This window comes from Sinohyriopsis cumingii, chromosome 15, assembly GCF_028554795.1.
Source record: "Sinohyriopsis cumingii isolate HCF-2022 chromosome 15, ASM2855479v2, whole genome shotgun sequence".
Lineage (NCBI taxonomy): Eukaryota > Metazoa > Mollusca > Bivalvia > Unionida > Unionidae > Sinohyriopsis > Sinohyriopsis cumingii.
This window is the reverse complement of record NC_142975.1, coordinates 116,879,060-116,899,476: the sequence shown is the minus strand read 5'-3', so window position 1 is coordinate 116,899,476 and position 20,417 is coordinate 116,879,060. Positions and strand designations below refer to the sequence as shown.

Below are 20,417 nucleotides of genomic sequence, written 5' to 3'. Positions count from 1 at the left end.
TCTAAATTATAATACATAATAAACTGACAAGAGGAAAGACAAAGCTTCATTCTTTATTTACCATATAATGAAAACAATTTCACTGTATGCAAAATTAAATTTACTGACAAATGTTCTTCACTATCTATGGAGGCATTTCCCTGATCTTAGACAGGAGTGAAATAATTAAGATTCAGTTCATAATACATCCAAGAAGCAACATTTTATCTGAACTTCTGTATATTAACCTCTGCACTATCTCACTTCTGTATATTAACCTTTGAAACAATTTGCACTTCTGTTTCTCAACTTTTGCACAGTTTGCAATTCTATTTGTCAACATTTGCACAATTTGCAATTCTGCTTAGAAATCCTGTAAATAACACCAAATATGGAATACAATGGACTATATTTGCTGTGATCCAAAATTGGAATAAACATTGCTGCACCTAGGATCCAAACAGTTACCCCCATCCCCAACTTTGCCACCTGCAATGTACCATCATCCTTTCTTTGGAAACTTAATTATTGTAAAAAATGTTATTATAAAGTGTTAAAGTAAAATATTAATAAAGATTACCATGTTTTAATATCTGGTTAACTTTAACTGAGTTGTACTATGGAATTTTCCATTCCAAATATTGCTTCCATTTAACTTTAGTCATCATTCATTTTCTACCAGCATTTATAAATAATTCCCACTGATTTCTGAAATATTTTTATTTTCTAATTAGGATTTCACAGAATTTATTTGCATAAACTGAGTCCCTTTTGTCACTGATTCAATGTCAAAATACATTAAATCTTCACTGCTGTAAATGTGCCATCAACCTCAAAACTATGTTACTCTAGCAAATGACAGTGACTTTACAATGATACTTGGTAGAAAAACACAAATCTTTAATGTTTTAATTACAAAATATGTTGTGCTAAAATGGAAGCTAACTGCCTTGTTTCAGTTTTTATAATTTCTGCAGACTCACTGCTAGCAGATAACATAGACAAGGATGGATATGCACTAAAGAAAAGATGTAGGCATATTTGAGGATTTTTTCCCCTGACATAAATGCACCCAGTGGGCACCTGGGGGTCACAATTTGGGGGACATAGGACAAAGTTGTGGCAAATCCGTGTATAACAATAAGCACAGAACCTTTGGTATCAGGAATGAGACAGAAATTTATATAGAAATTTGGAAGATGGTTTGGTTAGCTGACTTAGAAAGGCAATTTGAAAAATTATTCACACTGGATTAGAACAAGAGCTGTCTTGAAATGAAGCTCTTAAAAATCCCTACCATCAAAAGAGCTGGCAACAAAATATAATAGATAAATAATAAAAGGTGATTTCCAAAACATATAAACATGGTATAGAAAAATGACATGTTTCTAACATAAAGTGCACTTGTATGATATCCACCATATCACCTGTGATTAAATCCAAAAGTGAATCGTATAAAATATTTATATAAAGATCTTAATATATTAAGCATTTTATGTATTTATTTATTAAACATGCTACTTTCATCAAAAAATGTCCTTTATACCTGCATAATCAAACTATTTAACATTCTCTCATGCCTATCTGTTCAATGTGGCAAATCTGAGCAAATGCGACTTGTGCATGACGTAAGCAAGAATTAGACCCAGAACCATCACAAGAAAGCAGGTGTTGGCAACCTCAACCTGTGATTCAGTATTCAATTTGCCAATATACAAGAACAGAAGAAAGGACAAGCTAAATCCAAATCCAAGGGATAGCAGGTAGGCAAGGCTGGAATAAACCAATTCATACAGCCAGTCTAGGATGCATCTTCTTGCTCGATGGTCTTGGATTATGGACTGAAGAAGTCTACGACTAAATGGGAGAGGTATTGTTAATGGAAGCTGGTTGCAGCGAGATTTGCACAATTTTTCTATCCTTGCTCGCTCTTGATATATATCTGGGTAATCAACTTTGAGTCTCTGGTCCAAATCTGAAATGCAATAAATTGTATGGATAAAGAATAAATATATTAACTGAAAAATCCTCAGGCAGAGGTAACAATACCTATTCATCAGCGAACCAAACTGTATAAATTCAAAGTCTGTATTTTAAACAAATTCCACTTTGAGAGTAATTTTCATTTCATCATGAAACTTTCATAAACATTGGATGAAAGATAGAGAAGTTATAATAGTTCAAATTATACAAAGAATTATTCTTAATTTGCCTAGTATCCTAGTCATTGTTGTTGTTGTTGTTCTAACGCCATTTTTCAGCACTGATAGACTATACATGGCGACCAGTATTAATGGTGGAGGAAGAACCTGGGAAAACCCCGGAAAGAACCACCGACCCACGAGAAGCTACTGGCAAGCTTTCTCACATACCCACATTGGCTGAATCCGAGATTCGAACCCACGCAGACAGAGGTGAGATGGCAGTGATCCGCAACAGAGAGCGCTTTAGACCACTCGGCCACTTGGGGCCCCGTATCCTGGTCAGTTGTCCATTCAAATTTTGGATAACAAACTGACTGGCTGTCAATGTAGGAATGTAAGGCTTGGTGAGTTGTCAACTGAAAGGACTGATTCAATTAGCTTAACATGTTCTACTATCCTGCCACCTATGTGTCATTAACATGATCTATATTCTTTAGGTAAGGGCAAGGTAAAAATTGTTATGCGTATATAAACTTTAGTGCCATAAGCATTAATTCTATAAAACAGATTGCTGAAATAAATGAATGGATTGAAAACAGTTGGTTTTGGTTTTGTGGGGTTTATCAGCACATGGCAGCCATCATATCAAGTAAAGAAGAATCCAGGAAGATGGCACATAATGGATGAAAGACCATGCCAAATATTTACTTGACCTTTCTCAAACATAAATCTTGTCTGTTTTTTTATGGGCTAAGGCTCAAGCTGACTTGGCCCCAACTGGCTCTGTATATTTAGTTTAAAAAAGACAAGGCATAATTATGTTTACCTAATAATATATGTAGCCAGTTTATTATAAGTCATGTAATTATGTTACAAGCAAAATCTGATCAACCTTATTTGTCAAATATGCCTATTTTGTTCAGTACCTAATGCTCTTTTTTCTGTCTACATACATACATACATACATACATACATACATGTAGATCTGTATAAAGCATTGGAAATGTGTCTCAGGTCATCACAGTGACATGTAACTATGATCAAGATGCTATTTCCCATTCAAATCCAATACTTGTATTCAAATACAATATTACAAAATTTCTTAAATGGCAGATTTAAGTGAGAAAAAAATGGAGATCTCATAATATATACAGTCAGAAGCAACTGAACAACTCACTTGTCATACCATATTTACAAAGAAGGCCAGAAATTAATGACCAGCATGTGAAGAAATATCAATAAGCTTGTTCACTGTATGGAACAATGTTCATTTACCATGTTAGTTGATATTCAAATAAGAAATTTTGTCAGGGGATAACAAAGAACAGAAACAAAAGATAGAAGTTACTGAAGAACTTTCATCCCATTTCAACATTTGTTATAAAAAAAAACTCTAGGAAGTTGGAAACTGATTCAGTAAGTTAAAAATTCTACTCTGAACACACTCAACATTCACATACCAAGCTGGAAACTGATTTTGTAAGTTACTGCTGAAACAATAGCAATGAATGTTACTAAAACCTTGGTAATACATTACCAAATAATCTGTAACTTTAACCTTTGACCTTGTGAATATCTCTTTAGGTGCAAAATCTGATTATGATCCACAAATTAAAACAGAGGATACTGCTACTTGCTAAACCTTACAACAATTTCCACAAAAGCTGAAAATAACTCATCCTGGAATGTTTTGCTCATTTCCAAGGATCTTTTATGACCACTAATGAACTTGTAGGAAAAATCTGACAACAACATATCTAGGAAAACAACTGATAAGGTCACTTCTAAAGACATTTAACAAACTGACACTGTGACCTTGACCTCAAATCCTTTGAGATATTTGATGTCCGATGGTATACTTCTATGCAAAGCCTGATAACTGTCAATGGAAACATGAATTTGAAGATGATACATTTATGCTCAAAAATATACTCCCCTTCCATTACCATATATATTCACTTATAAGTCAAGTCCAACTGCAAACTGCATAGACCCAGATTGGCCATCACATAATGCATCTGCATATCTGGGTCTATGCAGTTTGTTTAGAACAATCAATAGAACAAATAACATATAGCCTGATCTGCCAGTGCACTATGAAATATCAGATCAGGGTCTAAGGTTTTTGACGTGTAATTGAGTAAATACACATGCTAGATTTGTGTTTGTAAAACATGTTGGACCTACTACAGCCAAAAGACACCAAGTGCTGAGTTCCGACATATATTATAAAGCGGAGTGCATTGGATGATTATATAGCCAACTTTAATGAAGCTTTAAGTAGTTTCACTGTAAATATTAATTACTGGTCATAAACACAAAATATCTAACCAATAAAGTATAAGTCACAGTGACCTTTTTCTGGTTGTTGTTATTGTTGAGTTTAATGCCATTTTTCAGCACAAGAAAGGCTATACATGGCGGCCAGTAGAAATAGTGGAGGAAGAAGCCAGGAAAACCCCGGAAAGAACTATTGACCCATGGGAGGCTACTAGCAAGCTTTCTCAGGTACCCACATTTGCTGAGCCTGAGACTCAAACCCACACAGATAGAGGTCATAACAGTGACCACTCAGCCACTCAGGGCCCTCCCTTCTTTTGGCTGAAATGGTGAAAACATAGATGCATGCAATTATCAAGTTTCCTTATGGAACATAAACAGCACTTAATAAATAAACTATAAACACAAAATTTCAACAAAATTAGTGAAACATGAAATACTATTCAGAAACCTATATTTTCAGTGAGGATGTAGAATTTATCCAAATGCATTCACTCACCAAATTTCATGATTCTAGGAAAGATAGCAGTATACATACAAAATGTCAAAAACTCATGTGATTAAAAGCTCATGAAAACATTTAACCAAAGACAGTTTAAGCCAAAAACAGGCCAGGTCATGATAAGCTTTTGTTATAAGGGTGTGGTAGTAACATGGAAATATATCTTCATTAATTTCATGAATCATGTGTGAACAGTGACTGAGAAATGATCAAAAACACAAAATTTAACTAAAATATGTGAAGCATAAAATATAGGCTATAATGACATCCTACTGAAATGAAGTAGTGCTCAGCAAGATGCATTCCTCACAAAGTTTCATGACTCGAGATAGGATAGTATGTATATAGCATGCAAAAACCTATGCAGTCAAGAGCTAAATGTTTAACCTATGCCACTATTAATGTGAATGTAATGTCATGATGACCTCTTCTGTACAGGTGTGGCACTAAGAGCTGTATACAGCTGTCAAGTTTAATTATTCAAACATGTACAGTAAACTCGCAATTTTACCAAAGTCAGTCATATGTGAAATATGGGTTACAGTGACCTACTTTTAAGATGAAGGTGCAGTACTCCTCAAGATGCATCCTGTAACCAAGTTTCACTGTTCCAGGTTAAACAGTATTAAAAAGGAAAAATATCCCAAGAACTATATGGTCATGAGTTAAATGCAAAAAGTGAAGTGAAGCCAGTAAAATGTGAACTGTAGGACCATTAATTACTTTTGTTATAATGGTTTGGTACTAACAGAGGTGCATACAATCATTAAGTTCGAGGATTTTGAGGAAAAGTGATTGAGACTGACCTAATGTCAGTGAAGTCACTCAACAAATTTCATGTTATGTTTTCAGATCTAACAGAATGTACACAAGGTGCAAAAAACCAAACTTAATTTGGTCACAATGAATATCAATGCAAAAACTTAAACTAAGCAAGTGTGAAATTATAGGTCACAGGGACTTACTTTTTTTGGTAAGGGTATGGTACCAACAGAAATGCATACATCTTTCAAATTTGATGATTCTACCATGTAAAAAGTTGAAAAATCAATTTAAAACATAAAATTTAACCAAAGTCAGTAAAGAGCTGTATAAAGGTCACAGTGACCTAAGTTTACGATGAAGGCTGCTGTACTTAAAATGCATACCCTCATCCAAGTCTAATTATTCCAGATATAACAGTATTCATACAGTACGCAAAAAACTTCAGCTATAAACAAACTTCATCAAGGCTGTACAACTAATGTACATTTATATACAAAGTCAGCCCCATCTGGGAGTGAGGTGTGGTGGGGTGGGGATGGTAGATACTATAAAACCAAATCAAAACTGCTGCATTTGACTTAGGCAGAAAGAATGGTTGAGATTTGGTGAGAATGTACCTATGTATACATGGTGGTTTATCTATTGGTGTTGTGGGTTTAACACCATTTTTCAGCACAAGATAGGCTATACATGGATGGGCAGTATTAATAGTGGAGGAAGAACCCGGGAAAACCCGGAAAGAACCAATGACCCACGAGAAGCTACTGGCAAGATTTCTCACATACCCACATAGGTCGAACTCACGCAGACAGAGGTGAGATGGCAGTGATCCATAATGGTGAGTGCTTTAGACCATTTGGCCACTTGTGGCCCCGGGGTGTTATTTGTGCAGGCACAGATACCAAAGGTAGTAAAATAGAATCCACTACTTCATTTAAGTGAGCTAATATGAGGGGAAACAAAATTGCTTTATGAGAATCTAATTAGGCCATCTACATATGCATATAAACAAGATTATCTGCACTGATTTGTCTACAATAAAAAATTTGAAATGATTTAATGGCATAAAAATCTAATCAAATACATATGCAGCCAAGCATTCTTACTAAACGTCAATCTTCTAAATGTCATTCTTACTTAATGTCAATCTTCTAAATGGAGTAGTTTTTGTACAACTGTAATGCAAAGATCCTAAAAATGTTCCTAAATGATTAAAAATGGTAAAACTACTTTTGTGTCATGAAAACCCGATCAGGTCATCTAATTAAATGTGAAAAAATGATAACAAAATTTTATTTGTCGACGAATTAAATGTTAATACACAACTACAAGCAATGGGGCATATAAAAGCCAACAAAGAGTTGATGATGGATGGATGAATTGCTATATCTTGCCGCTTGAGATATTCATCACTGACAAGTCAAAGATGCCACTTGAGATACTCATCACTGACAAGTCAAAGATGCCACTTGAGATACTCATCACTGACAAGTCAAAGATGCCACTTGAGATGCTCATCACTGACAAGTCAAAGAACAGAATGCAATATCAGAATACCTTTATCATGAGAACAGCTCTGAATGACTTTTCTACATAGAGGACAAGGCACAGACTCCGCTGATTTGGTTGTCAATTTCCGCAGACAAAGCTCACAGAATATATGTTGACAAGGGTGACACAGGTGTGGTCGGAAGTACAGTTCCAAACACACTGGACAGGTAAGAGTGCTGCTTATTTCAGAGTCAGATCCTCTAGGACTCAAAAGTTCCTGGAATAATTGGATTACTGTTATTCATTGTTTATTGCAAGCTAAAATCAGGATCCTGTATTATAAATTTGTCAAAAAATAAAAGTTGGGGCAAAGCCCCAATTATATATAATAATACAGGTGTGTGTGTGTGTGTGTGTGATTTGGATTTTTAACATAGCTTTTTTTTAAAATGAGTCATAGCGCTACGATGTCTGCAGTGTGACGGTGTACAGTGATGTCTAGCACTGGGGCATCATGCCACAGATATGTAGCATGATGTCCCACCCAGCCACATTATCCTGACACGAGACCGACCAGACCTAACAATAACCTCTTAATGCTGAGCACCAAGCAAGGCAGCTGTTGGTACCATTTTTGTAAGTCTTTGTTATGACTCGGACTTGGATTGAACCCATGACCTCCTGCATCTGAGGTGGATGCTCTAACCACTAGGCCACTGGAGCAGTTAATAATACAGGTAAAACCTGTTATAACGGGATGCTCGGGGTCCAAATAATAGCATTGCAACATAAGCGGGAATTTTTTGGGGAAAAGGTTCCCCATAGAAAATTTGCATTGAAATTTCAATGTCATCCGTTTTAACTAGCCTCTTGATCACATACCATTTGCTTTGGAACATTTCTGAAGTTAAGGCAACATTAAATGCAGTGCTGGGATTAAAAATCTGCTACAGATACGAATAATCAACTTTTCTGACAGCATGTATTTAGGATGTTAAAAAGAAAGGTCATTGTAAATAAAAAATGGGAACCATGCTGCCATCGCATTATAAGTGGAATCAAGTTATAACGAATCACGTTATAATGGGTTTTATGCAGACTTACTGTATTCCTGAAACCAGCTGAGCAAAACACTCACGATCTGGCTTAAAGTCTAAATGAAGTCAGAATCTTCTTAACTATTTTCTTTACTAGCATGCAAAATTTTAATGAGATAAAGTCTCTTACATGATTTTGGGGTTTAGGGCTTGAAATAATTTTATGCTCAGCAAGTTCTGACAATATTACATAAGACATAGGACCCAGAAAACTGAAGCTGAGACTGTACCATGAAGTTATAATAAATAACAATGATTCATCTCAACTTGTCATGACGAAAGAGGGGTGAGGGAGGGATCATTAAATGACACAAATATACTAAATAAATATTAGCCTAATTAAGCTAAAAAATGGGATTGGGTTTAATAAAACACAGGCTTATTGCTGGAGAAATATGTACTACACTAGTGATGAATTAAAGCGTTAGATCAGCAACATTTTCATTCAGGAACTGCTGCATATTGTGATAGTGTTTTAGTGAAAAGCCCATGGCGATACAACCATTAATTCAGGAGAAGTACCCATACAATTTTCAAGGTGGAAGCTGTATCAGCATCATTTCAGTATATGACTATATACAGCATTAAGTGTTCAAGTGAAAACCACAACAATCCCTTTAGAAGTATTGTTCATATCAAGATTTTTTCATGACAAATGCTGCATTAGTCATTTCAGCAAGTAATATATCTGTATTCAGGATAAGTTTATACCATGAGAAGCAAGTTTTAGTTAAAAGACCATGCTGATATGATCTTCTGTTCCGGAGCAACAATAGTAACATTTTCAAAACAGCACCACAAGTAGTCATTTAGGAACATCAAGTTCTTAAATTCTAAACCTTTTGGTAAAGGTTTGTGATCTTGAACTAAACTTACTGTGTAGAAACCATTATTTTCTGACCAGACTTACCAGGACCCTTGATGGCAATCAAGTAAACCAGATTTTTCAACCTATCATACATAATACATGTATTTTAAGAACTATATGGCTGATAGTATTAATACTTGATCACCTTTACCTCAAAAAGAAAAATTGTTTCGATAAATTACTGTATACCCTTATTAACCAAATGTCATACCTCACAAATACCATTTAATAATTTATTATAAAAAAGTCTTAAATACCTGAAAACTCTCTGCATATCTTGAGGTGCTTTTGCATTTTCCTTCTGGAGGCTTATATTTTTGCATTAACTTGGCTAGCTTTTCTTTTTGTTTCTTTTTCTTTGTTTTCTTATATTTAGATTTATATGCAGCTGAAATGAATAAAGCAGTAAACAATAAATATGACATTTATACAACACTTTAGAGCCGAATCTTTGATAATATATGATCATAACATGTTAAGGGAATCCACTACCTCACAAATACAGCCCACACCAGCAAAACAGATGTCTACCACATTAAACATGAAAGTATCATCTACTTACCAAGATGGAAGTCAGATGGGAATGATTTCACCCTGGTTAGAGTGGATGGTGCCAAATCCCATCTTTCATCATTTACTACCACACCAGAAGTGTCTACTCTAAGACTTTCAGGAATGAACCTGCAGGGTGGGCTTGGAAGGGAGTGTCCATATTATGATCAGGTAATATATCTAAGGAACTTATTTTATCCTAAATTTGGTTTCTTTGACAAAAATACATGACCTAATCATAATACACTCAGAGAATTAATAAGAGGTGAAGGAATTTACATCAATTAGTGAAGGAATTTACATCCCTTAGTGAAGGAATTTACATCCCTTAGTGATGGAATTTACATCCATTAGTGAAGGAATTTACATCCCTTGGTGAAGGAATTTACATCCCTTAGTGAAGGAATTTACATCTCCTTATCCTGAAGTAAGCATAAGCTCCAATCTACAGCCACCTTTTGCATTTTTGATTCTCATATGAAATACAAACAATGAAAGAAATCAAACTCTTGTAACTTAATTTCATTGATTCTGCCTGCTATGGTAAGCTGACAATAAAGAGGATCCTAAACTAACAATGAGCCAGCAAGGTCTTAGACTGTGGTTCAAATGGTGACTTTATTCAACCAAATAAAAAACCATGGCAAGTTCCTTTTTGAATGACAGCAAAGACTGTAGTAAAGGCAGAACTAAACTGGCTAGAGGGTCAGAAAGGTCTTCATTCTGGCTTATAAACTACTTTCAATGATGGAAAAACATGCTGAAGTCATGGAATCGTAGCCCTATGCAAAAAAAACAGGGCCAATTCTTGAAAAAGCAATTAAGGATTTTATTGATATTGCTCAAACAAGTCAAAAGAATGGCTATCATCTGTCTTCACTCAGCAGGATCTGACCTGCAATGTAGTGGATGTTCTTCAAATATATTATGACTTAATAAAAGATCTGAAGGAGAAATAGTGCAATATCATAAAATCATTTCTCTATAAAAAGAATAAAGATGGGTCTTCCCATGTTCATGCCTACATGATCCCAAAAACCTAAAATAATCCACAGAGTGGAAGTGTTAGAGGCAGCTTCAACTTGATTTTGCAAGTTTTAATACAGTGCCTAAAATGAATGCACATACCTTTAAAAGGGATGTTATACTGATTTAAGAATTTAGATTTTTTAATGGATATCTCGTCAATTTTGTACAATAATAAGAGTTTAAGGTTATTTGCATGTTTAGTTTTTGTATTTTCTAAAGTGATCAATATGTCTTTAGTAGACTGCACCAAATGTTAGAAAAAATAAATGATATGGAAAAGAATAGCAACATTATACTAAATTTTGAGACTGGAATGAAATCCCTACATATCTCTTTAAATTACAACCTTACAAACTGATTCCTGCATTTCTTGTCTGAAAGTTAACTTCTTTTCTAACACAATACATAAGTAGTCACATTTCTCAACTCTTGAAACTGCCTCACAGAGGATTTTAAAACACAGACTAGTGTCAACAGGATTCTGTTTTGTTTTTAGAACATAAAACCAGAGATGGCTTTACCCATGTGGACACTTTGCATCAAGCAGAGTGACAATTAAGTCACTGAGTTAGCTGTTGTAAACACTAATCAAGATGAATGTATATGCGCATCCATCAAGTTCTATGACAATGCAAGCAAAACACTATTTTTCAAAAATGTAGAGGAAAGCAATCAAATAATTACATGTAATGCTGATGCCTACAGGAACAGCAAAAACCTTATCAAAAAGAATATGATAGGAAAAGGACATCTACAGCTCATGTACACTTTGCAGACGAGAGAAAAATGTTATACAGATAATATACTTTTCAAAACTTTTTTTTTCTAATGTAAGTGTACTTGTGTAAAAAAGATACATGTTCATGGAAGTCAATGCCCTACTACAGAGCCTGTAAATGATCTTAAATGCAAGACCTAACCAGCCAGATGGGCAGACTGTCATGGGTATTGATTGGTTGGATGGTTTTTAATGGCACTTTCAACAGGTAATTGGCTATATCATGCCAAGGATATGGAAGGTAAGTGCCATCTCAAATACACACTTATGCAACAGACCCACCTAGTCAGGGCAGGTAAGGGCTGTTATAATAAAACATATGTGGGACCCAGAGAATGAACTGAAGCTTATAATTCTGTATCCCTTTCATATGAACTCCTTCAGTAAGACTTTTTTTTTAAAACTGCCTTTCCTGGGTAATATGTACAGTATGTTTGAGTGGAATGTCCCTAACAGTAATAATGTCTTACCACTTTTGAAGCATGACATAAAATTGTATCCATTGTCAGGTTTTCTTGTGATATATCAGAATGTCAAAATCCTGAATATGAACCTATCAAGAGATATGTTACTAGTTTAAATTCCAAACTAAATATCACAAGAGTTATGTCATACATACAAGGATATATGATGATGTACATTAAAAAATAAACATTATAATTTTAATTTAATACCATTATAATGATGAATGATAAAAGTATATTATTTGAAGTATCTACCTTTTGCATCAATTTGAAAATGGTTCTCACTAACATCATCTTTTTGATGTCCAGATCTGACAGACATCACATGATCAGCAATATGATGGTGTATTGATGAACTAGTGGAAGTTTCAGCACAAGTTTCCCTTGTCTCTGCATGCATGAGCATATAAACCTTACATGTATTTTCATCACAACAGAAATTGTGATTTTCAAGGTCTTTGGTCACCTCTCTGGTAGCCACGTAAAAATCACTGCTTGTACATTCATCACAACAAAAGTCATGGCATACGCTTTCCATCATATTATCATCAAAGTCAATACTATTTTCAACTTCTGCGATAAAACATTGCTGACTTAAAACTGTGTTGCTTACTGCTTCCATTTCCATAATATCTTTCACAAAGTGGCAATGCTACTATACACAAGAAAGCAAATGGTATTCAGAATGATGGTTACTACATAAGCTAGAAAGGTGTAATTTTCACTGTATCTTAGTTAACAAAAGTCTAATTTTATTAATGAGTTTGAAAATCATATCTTTCAAGATATCAACTGCATTATGAATTATCTGCCTCAATAAAATGGTGTTACTGGATTGCAGGCTGTACTTTAAACAGAAATTTTTTTCTTAATAAAATCACAAATGATAATTGGGATAAATGGAAATCTCTCATTTTCTGAGTCATTTATATCTTTATCTGCTGCAGAACACCAGTCATAAACTGACTTCATTTCTCTATGAGACAATGTTCACTCATCTATTAATATATACTGTTTCTTGCATAGAAATCACTTTACTCTTTTCAAATGAAAGTCATTTTTGTTTTCATTTTGTTCCAATATTTATCTGTTCCTCCATGCTACAACTATGTCTTCCACCTGAAATAAAAAATAAAAATATTTAATTATGAAGAAAATTAATTTAACAATGCCATTCTTCACTTTCTAGCAGTTGTATCTGCTAATGGTAATGATTTTGTAACTAAGTGTTTCAGGTTTTAATGCCACTTTTCAGCACAGGATAAGCTTTCTCACATACCAAGTTGAATCTCAAACCCACATGGACAGAGGTAAAATGTGAGTGATCAGCTAAAGGCAAGAAACTTAGACCATTTGGCAAATTACTAACTACGAAATCAAAACAGGCATTAGTTTCAGCCTGAAATTCTCTGCGACTCTCAGAGTTATAAGTTAAAGGTGCTCTGGATAGAACATCAGCACTTAATATATTTTTGCCAGCAACATGAACTATACAAAAGTTGAATTTGATCAAATGCATTCTAAAGTACTGAATTCAAGGGGGTAAATCTCCCATGATTTTTGTGCTCATTAGAGGTACTAATGGCTTATGGTCAGTTTCAAGTTTGAATTGTGACCCAATTAAAGCGTTTATATGCCCAAGTGATTGCAAGGTCCTCTTTTTCTACCTGAGCATAGTGTTCCTCAGTTTCTGACATACCTCACAATGTGAACACCACTGATTTCAGAATGCTACCATTCCTCTGACGTAGCAAAGCACCTAGTCCACATGAAGATGCATCTGCAGATACAACTATTCTTCTGTTCGGAAAACTAAAGTTGGTAAAGATATCACTTTTTGCTTCACATCTCTAAAAACTTGTTCTTGATCTGGACCCCCAAGTCCACGAGTAATTGCCTTTCAAAAGCTCATGTAATGGTTTTTATTTTTTGCCAAATTTGAACTAAATTTGCCAAGCTGATTTACTATACAGAGAAATCATTGTACATCTGTTACGCATTTTGGTGTTTCCATTTCAGTTATAGCTTTGACTTTTTCCGGATCAGGTTTGCAACCATTTTCGTCAACCACATGCCCAAGAAGCCTAATGGATGATCTAAAAAATTCACACTATTCAGTGTTCAAAGTGATGTAGTCCTTTTGAATTGATTTCATGACCATTTCTAGTCTTTCATCATGCTGTTTCTGCATTTCACCAAAAACAAGAACATTGTCCATGTGACAGAGTGTTCCGCCATGTTGCTCCAGAGATTCTGACATCCTTTTCTGAAAAATTTCAGTTGAGGAACTGATTCTAAATAGAAGGCAATTAAAATTAAACCTACCAAAAGGAATAATTAAAGTTGTGAGGCAGCATGAATCTTCTGACAGGTTTATCTGCCAAAAACCTGAGTTCACATCAAGCTGGTGAAAAACTTTGCACCTGCTAGTTTTGTGAGGGATTCTTCAATTGATGGAAGTGGGTGATTCTCTCTTTTAACTGATTCATTCAGTTTAGTTAGATCAACACAAATTCTTACCATACTGTTTAGTTTTGGAACAACAACCATTGCCATGCACTACTCAGTGGGCTCAACAACTTTTGAAATAACACCCATGTTTTTCATTCTATCCAACTCCTCTTGAACTTCATTCAATAAAGGGATAGGAACCTTTCTTATGGTAGATAAAGCATAAGGTTTGGCATTTTTGTCCAGAGTTGTGTTATAGAACCATTTTGTTTTCCCTAGACCTTTAAACAAATTTGTGAATTTCTCACGATAATCCTTATCTAAATTTATGGATTTATCATGAAATTTGCTTGCATTTTGTGAGTTTTTATCTTCGGCACTTACTGGGGATATATTTACCTGTTCAATAATCTTGAGAGCCTGAATCGCAGGCCTGCCCAAGAGTGCCTGATTCAGTCCCTTTACAACAAATATGTCTTGTACACTTAACACATTGTTCAATTCCAGTCCATACATAAATTTTCAGAGCACTTTAACTTCAGAGTTTCTAGGTCCATACAGTTTTCAATCAGACTTTGATAGTTGTTGGTCTCTGATGTTTTGTAAATCTCTCTCAGGAATTACAGTCACATCAGCTCCAGTATCAATCTTGAATAAAAGTGAAGTGTTGTTTAATTTCACATGTGTTATCTACAGCTCATGACCTTTCTTTGTGCTAATAGTCCCTAGAAATCCAGGTTCCGCTCTCAATTCTATCGTTCGAACTGCAGATTTTTACAGGCTGTGTTTTGCATAACATTTTCTTTTCTTACACTTGTGGCATTCTGCTTCTTTTGCTGGACACTGGTCTCAAGAATGACTAACTTTCTTTGCACATCTCATGCATCCTTTTCTGCTGACCTTTTGGGATTTTATGTTTATTCCACATATTTCAGTGAAGACGATTTTACTGCAGCATCCATTTCAGTCATTCATTCTCCAGTTGTTCCTATAATTGATTGCTACTTTTTCACAGCCTCATTTTGTCAAGCTTGATTAATGGAAGACTCTAGAGTTAGATTTGCATCTAACTACAATTTTTCCGACAGTTTTGAATCTCTCAGTCCAACTACAAGTTGATCTCTGATCATTTGATCATGCAGTGGCCCGAAATTACAATTATCTGCTAACACATAGATAGCTGTAACAAAACTGTCCACTATTTCTCCCTCTTCCTGTTTTCTTTGATTAAATTTTGCCCTTTCAAAAATTACACTCGTCTTTGGAATGAAATACTGCACAAATCTATATGTCACAGGCTTCCACTTCTTTTGATCTTGTTCTCTCAGGTTGAACAAAGACGAAACATCATCAGCTTCACTTCCCATGGAATATATCAAGGTAATTACTTGAACTTCTTCCTCTTTTTCCCTAAGTGCAGACGACTGATGAAAATGTTCAAAGCGCTGAAACCACTTTTGCCAAGTTTCAGTTCTCAAAAAGTCAAATTTGTCCTGATTTGTAAATTGAAATGAAGTAATTTTCAACTGTGATAATTTCAATCCTCTGTTTTTACTGCTGCTACCAAGTAATGTTATTGTTACTGAAGAATAACTGCAGAAGGCATTCTATACTTATAGGTTACTGCATTTGTATGGGAAAATATTAATGAGTTTTGGGATGGAATACTGCACGACCTTGGGAGTGCAGTACATCCTTCCAACAAAACGAGTTCACATTTTCCCATACAAAGGCAGTAACCTTTTTCATTATATGCTCATTTTTTAAATTCTACCTAAGGTTTAATTGTATAAAAACAATACACTACAAGAAACAATGTAAATAAATGTATGTCACATTCAAAACTAAATACACAAGCGCATATTCATCATTACACAAATCAACATTATCACTGCACACATAACTCCACCCAGATAAATTTGAACTTAGTCGCGTGCTCTACATAACTTTCAAAAGAAAATGGTGTGTCTAGTTAAAATTGAAATTTGGAGTCATATTGTGAAGAAATGTGCATTGCAACAACTTTTCCATTTGACCTGGAATGAATAGATTTTGGTATTTTTCTTGATTCTAGGAAATTTCATGATTATTGACTGGATCTGTATGTGACGATTCCACATGAAATACATGAGATTTAATAAGCTAGGGAGAAGCGTGTTGACATCTGCAAATGTGTTTCTGTTTCTGTCACTGAATGTTTGAAATCATAATGTGGGAAAAATATGAAGTCTTTCAATTGCAATTATCAAAAAGACGCTATGGAATTTAATGCTTATTTCATTTTGAGTGCTGTAAGGAGGATACAATTGCACTTATCATCGAAATTACAGCACAATTTAGAAATGTGTAATCCAGATTGAAAACCTATGACATGGCTCATGTAATTCGGATTTGCAGAATTAAGAAAATACATTTTGAGGAAATTTAGGATGTAAAACTGTAAGTATATTTTATTTTGCCATTCTTATCACCAGCTTAAGAATAGAGTATATGACTTGTCACTTGTATGTTATTTGTAAGGACATTATCTTGCGTCTGTTATATAATGTAGCTAGCCTAAATCCGTAACATTGTATCAACGTGGAATGTGCCAAAGCATCTGGTATGTGCCAGTCCACGAAACATCTGTTTTAGTTCATTCAGAAACAAATTTAAACAACCACAACATAAAGAGCCTCTTACGCGAGTGTACATGATTTGTGTACAAAATCAAAAGTGCTGGCATCTGCGTCCATTGTTTGTTTACAATAGAAAGTAGTTCCTTTATGCACGTGAAAGCTATATGTGTAGTGTCGCGCAAGTTCAGTACCGGGTAATATTGAACAATTCTGACAATGTAAAGTTAACGGGGAAAAAAATGAGCATTACAGGGATGGTCCTGGCTTTTAAAAAGCTGTCGCAAAAAAAATCGCCAACCTCAATATTTTGTCGTCAATTTTCAAAAAGTGTCGTCCAAATCAAGTAGTGTACATTTTTCCAAGTGTTAATTAAGTCTATTAATGTAACAGGCAATGAAAATTACAAAAGATGGGTTAGTTAATACTTTAATTACAACAAGCATTAACAAAATGTTACAAAGTGTTACATGAAGATCCGTCGCGATTTTAGGGCTGCCCACTTGTTGAATGCAGTTTCAAAGTCTAATTTTTCACATCTGTACATGCTGATTCTCATTAAATTCTCGAGAGATGAGATGCAGAGCTTATTTCTTATGTCAGTTTTTATGAGGTTCGTCTTACGGAATCCACATTCACAGTCTACAGTGCTGACAGGTGACACCAGTAGTCTCTCAGCAGCCCCCCCCCCTTTTTATGGCTAGCTTCACAAAGCTTGTAGCGAATTGCTTCCTAAATCCCAAGAATGATCACTGAATGCTGTATAAATTTTCTCGACAAGAAAAATAGGATCTCCATTCCCACGAATGAAACTTACACGAGTCAACACCTGGCAATACTGGACCATATATATAAGCATAAATTCACACCCAAGTTAGGGATTCTTTCACTCCTGATTTTGAGAAATAAATAATTATTATTAATTATGCAAAACTGTTTTTTTTTGTTGCTATTTCTTGTTGTGGAGTTTAAGCCACTGCAGCCGTAACACGGGACTGATGGCAAAAGGAAAAGATCAATGAGTAAAATGCTGCACTGGCGACAGATGTAATTGTGATTGAGATTTTTTCCATTTGCTTTGTATTTATACACAGTAGTCGGTACTTCAAAGGTTATCAATTTTCTATGAAGGTTCAGCAAAACTATTGTATTGGTATATGTATAAAAAAAAACCAGAAGGATTAGCCATAGAATTAATTGTATCTGTTCTATTCGCGTCTTCAGAAGTCGGTCAGTTGTAGGTATAGTGCGGTAGCATGACTGACTGTATCGCAGCATACAGTACTCAGCCCAGATGTCAGCATAAGCAGATTATGATGTGGCAATGCACTGTAAAGATGGGGTTGTCAATAAGAACAAAAAATCGTTTGTGTAACAGACTGATTCCAATGCATTTCTTAGTCAAGTTTGTGGCTTCCTTTCGTTCTGCCTTTTAATTTATCCAGTCCAAATCCATGATTGTATGTACAAATTAAATAACCAAAAAGTATGTCGCCAAAAAAATCGCCAGATGGGATATTTTTGTCGCCAATAAGGAAAATAAATCGCAATTTGCGACACTGGCGAAGCCCAGTACGATCCCTGTATAATAATATTCGTTAAATACAAGACATCAATAAAGCTATGATGGGGATTAAAGACTGCCCTGAAAGTATTTTTCCCATGGAACATAAACCCTAGTGAATGTATATATAAACTAAACCAGCTGTTGGTATGTATCAGTTCCAGTCCAGTGTGGAATATCTGATTACTTTTACTGTCAAGTGATATTTCAAAGCTACTTAGATTAAGGCTTACACATAAAATAAATATTTCTCTTTTTAAAAAATATACTGACATAACAATATCAATGTCAATTAGATTACTTCTTTTCCTTCTTCAATACTGGAAATAAGGAAACAATGAAAAAAGAAAATATCCTTAAATTCAACACTGAAATTTATAACTAATTTAATGGGCTTCAATGGGGAAAAAAGTTGCATCAGGGGTTTCAATTTATTGGCATCATCGAAAAAAAAATGTATTCTGAATGGGTATAAAAACGTATTAGGCAAGTTTGCATTTTTTTGGTCATTGTTATGCATAATGTGTATACATGTACTTACATGATTTTCTTTACTTGTAAAGCGTGACATAACTGTAAAAAAGATTTCTGAAAATTGTATCATGAGTTACGTTATCATGTGATATCAACAAAATAAAATGGCCACTCCAAAACACATGATGCTCCAAAACTGCTGTCATGATGATATATATTTCATTAAAATGAGAAACTGAAAAATAACAGCTGGAGATACATATTGCTGTGGAACTTTCTTTTCCATTTAGGAAGTATATCTGTGCTTATGTGTGTTATTCAGACCCGTTTTAGCATATTTAAACCCATTTCATTTCTTTTTCTTTTCTCTTGCTCTCCCTATTCATACAATGTAACATTCTGTTATAACTAGTAGACTAGTACACTACACGGAACATGGAAATGTCATTGACCTCATGTGTCACCCATTCTCGACGAAAAAAGGTGCATTAAAAAAATAACAAAAACAACAACAAAAAAAATCATCTCGCGATTAAATAAAGTAATACAATTTTTTAACAAGCAATTTTAATTCGTACCACAATCGTGCTTGAAAACGATGGATAAGTCAGGTGTTGACTGCTTACCGAAATTAAGTGACAATCGAAAATTGGATACAGCCTCTGCCATCGCGCATGACTGGAGACTTGCAAAGGGCACATACATATTTACGTTTCAATGCAGGAAAAAATAAATCCCTAAAAGGAAACTTACAATCATTAAAATAATTTGTTTAAAGCTTTTATGGCCTGAAGCTATCAGATAAAACGGCTGCTTCCTATGGTATTTCAGGATATCGCAGTACTCAAGTTTTCGTGGGTTTTTTTTTTTTTTTTTTTTCTTTCGGGTTGTATAAACTGCTCATGGACATAGGACACAATTAATTTTACTATATGTTCTCTACATTTGTTTCTCAGTACTGACCTTTCCACTGTGTGACAATCAATACAAATCATATGTTAATCTAAAATATCTTCGAAGATGACTTCACGGTGAAGTTCTCGTCAAAGGTTGATTTGCTCTTTTATTAGATGCTGGACTGTCAACATAGCAGCATATAAACAGAACACAGATTTCACTTCCGGATCATCACCAAGGTCTTATTACTCACTGTGCACTGTCGCCGAAATACACACAGACAACAAAAGCCTGAGCTCATATTATCAAGAATAAACAGTTACCTTTAAATCCCTACCAAAAATGCATAATTAAAACTCTCTATCACCACCAAAATGAGAGAGGAAAAAATGTTCTAAAAATAGACTAGAACTACATTCGTTGGGTACTGAACTGGAAGTATTAATTGTGACGAAATTCCTAATAGG

General features: G+C 34.7%; 1 protein-coding gene across 3 annotated transcripts; it reads right to left on the bottom strand.

Moving 5' to 3' along the window:
• Positions 1-40: 40 nt before the first annotated feature.
• LOC149782549 (uncharacterized) lies at positions 41-20,191 on the bottom strand. Of its 3 annotated transcripts, none has more exons than XM_089933987.1 (5): positions 20,017-20,191; positions 12,205-13,068; positions 9,384-9,514; positions 7,228-7,438; positions 41-1,954 (listed from the first exon to the last, which is right to left on the bottom strand). In XM_089933987.1, the coding sequence occupies exons 2-5, from the start codon at positions 12,575-12,577 to the stop codon at positions 1,560-1,562; spliced, it is 1,110 nt and encodes a 369-aa protein (XP_089790113.1). In that variant the 5' UTR covers positions 12,578-13,068; positions 20,017-20,191; the 3' UTR covers positions 41-1,559. The 3 variants fall into 3 exon arrangements, with proteins under 3 accessions (XP_089790113.1, XP_089790114.1, XP_089790115.1); XM_089933988.1 differs by lacking the exon at positions 20,017-20,191 and adding an exon at positions 19,807-19,935; XM_089933989.1 differs by lacking the exon at positions 20,017-20,191 and adding an exon at positions 19,121-19,520.
• Positions 20,192-20,417: the final 226 nt, after the last annotated feature.